Source organism: Mizuhopecten yessoensis, unplaced genomic scaffold (assembly GCF_002113885.1).
Source record: "Mizuhopecten yessoensis strain PY_sf001 unplaced genomic scaffold, ASM211388v2 hete_36011382, whole genome shotgun sequence".
Taxonomy (NCBI): domain Eukaryota; kingdom Metazoa; phylum Mollusca; class Bivalvia; order Pectinida; family Pectinidae; genus Mizuhopecten; species Mizuhopecten yessoensis.
Genome location: NW_018482419.1, coordinates 1 through 1,789, shown reverse-complemented (window position 1 = coordinate 1,789; position 1,789 = coordinate 1). Strand labels below are relative to the sequence as shown.

The window sequence follows — 1,789 nt, the reverse complement described above, 5'->3', positions numbered from 1 at the left end:
CGAGTGTCCCTAATAATCGTCACATTACGGACTGGAGGTCAGACCGCCAGACAGTAATACTGTGTGCGCAAGGATGGTATCATCACAGGACATTGACAAGAAATTGGTTCTTTGGAAATTGTTTTCATCATATTAGTCTCTACTGAAGCAGTTATTAAATATATTCATCCCGCTAGAAACATACAGGATTAAATATGAGCTGGTACATAATACTGGTTGTTCCAAACACATTAGGATAATTTTCGTGATTTTTCTCAGATCAGGAAATTGGAGCTAATCTTTGCCTCAGCAAAACTAACTTTTCTCAAGAAACTTAACCTTTCTATTCCCTATCCTCCTTAATCTCCAAGTCAACACATCTATTTCGAGAGATAAAGTGATAGCACAACAGTTACCCCTGTATGTGTCTCTGCCTCTGGCGCTGTACTCCCACTTGCTGTATGAATGAGGAGCAGTCAAATATCTCAGTCTCCTGTCCCGGGGTGAGACCTCCAGGGGAGTGGCCTCCCTCAGCCTGCTCCAGTCCACTGTCCTGACTCCCACCGTGCATGGCCACATCGGACTCAATGGACTCCTGTCAAACAGATACAATCGATCTCATTTCTTGCATTGGACTTTTCATTTCCACCATAGATCAATAGTTGGTATCATTTTCATTTTCTCTCTTCTTTTTAAAGTTGAGGTAGGCTTCACTTATGATAGCATGATTTAAATCATCATTAATGGCAATCTCAAATATTCACAGACTTCCTAAATCCTAAAAGTTATTTAAAATTAAATATCAGTTGCATTAATTGAGGCATTTCCCAGTTTCTTTTATGCAACTATAAATGACCACTTACCAGGGAGGTGTTAGCAAGGTCCTCCTGTTTGACAAGCTCCTGACTAGCATCTTTGTCCTCCCCCTTATCTTCCTCACTGGCCTCTGGTTGATCTTCACCTGACTTCACCTTCCTCTGCCCTTGATCCTTGGGTCGTTCACCTCGCCTCCTGACCTTCTGTTGACTCTGGAGGGCCAGCTGGTGTGCCTGGTGTAGTATTCTCTGCTGCTGTTGGTGGTGTTTCCTGAGAATCCTCTGGGCCATTTGGTATGACATTTTCCCCTCATGGACCATCCGAGCCTCATCCTCAAAATCGGAACTTCCCTCACTGTCCTGACAAGTATGCTTCATGTGAACCAGTTTGGCTTCCTTTAGAAGTTCCTCATCTTCAGAGTCCTCTAGGTATTCTGAGTCATCTTCCTCCTCCTCTTCCTCTTCTTCCTCTGACGTATCATGGTGGTGTGCGTGGTGGTGGTTGCAGTGGTACTTGGCTACCGCCCGGCGGTGGGCCTGGAGCAATTGTTGGCGGTGCCTGCTATCAGCCACCTCTCCTTCCTCTAGTTCCTCATCCTCACTAGACTCGCTGCCATCAATCTCACTGTCACTCGCCTCACTATCACGCCGGGGATGGCGAATTGGATGACGATGAACATGCCTGTGGTCATCGGACTCACCACTGTGATCAAGTTCGCTGTCACCACTGTGACCATGTAGACCCTCAGAGTCCACATCGTCCATGTGTTTTTCATGCTGACTGTCTTTGACCTTCTGGATTTGGTCTTTACTCCTTGGCGTCTTTTTAGCGGGACTTCCTCTTTTCTGGGATTGTAATTTAGGCTGAAATTGTACAGAATGCAGAAAAATATATACATCAGTTATAGTTATTTCATCTCTTTTTCTGATCAAAATCAACTAAATCAATGTTCAGTATTGTATCAACATCAGGAGTTAGCTGGTAGACATACTCG

At 44.6% G+C, this 1,789-nt stretch overlaps 1 protein-coding gene across 1 annotated transcript; it reads right to left on the bottom strand.

Moving 5' to 3' along the window:
• Window positions 1-395: 395 nt before the first annotated feature.
• LOC110444087 (involucrin-like) lies at window positions 396-1,658 on the bottom strand (the record flags this gene model as incomplete). The annotated part of the gene is made up of 2 exons (XM_021488506.1): window positions 396-574; window positions 843-1,658. Coding segments are annotated over 2 exons (995 nt in total), but the record flags the coding sequence as incomplete, so codon positions are not given.
• Window positions 1,659-1,789: the final 131 nt, after the last annotated feature.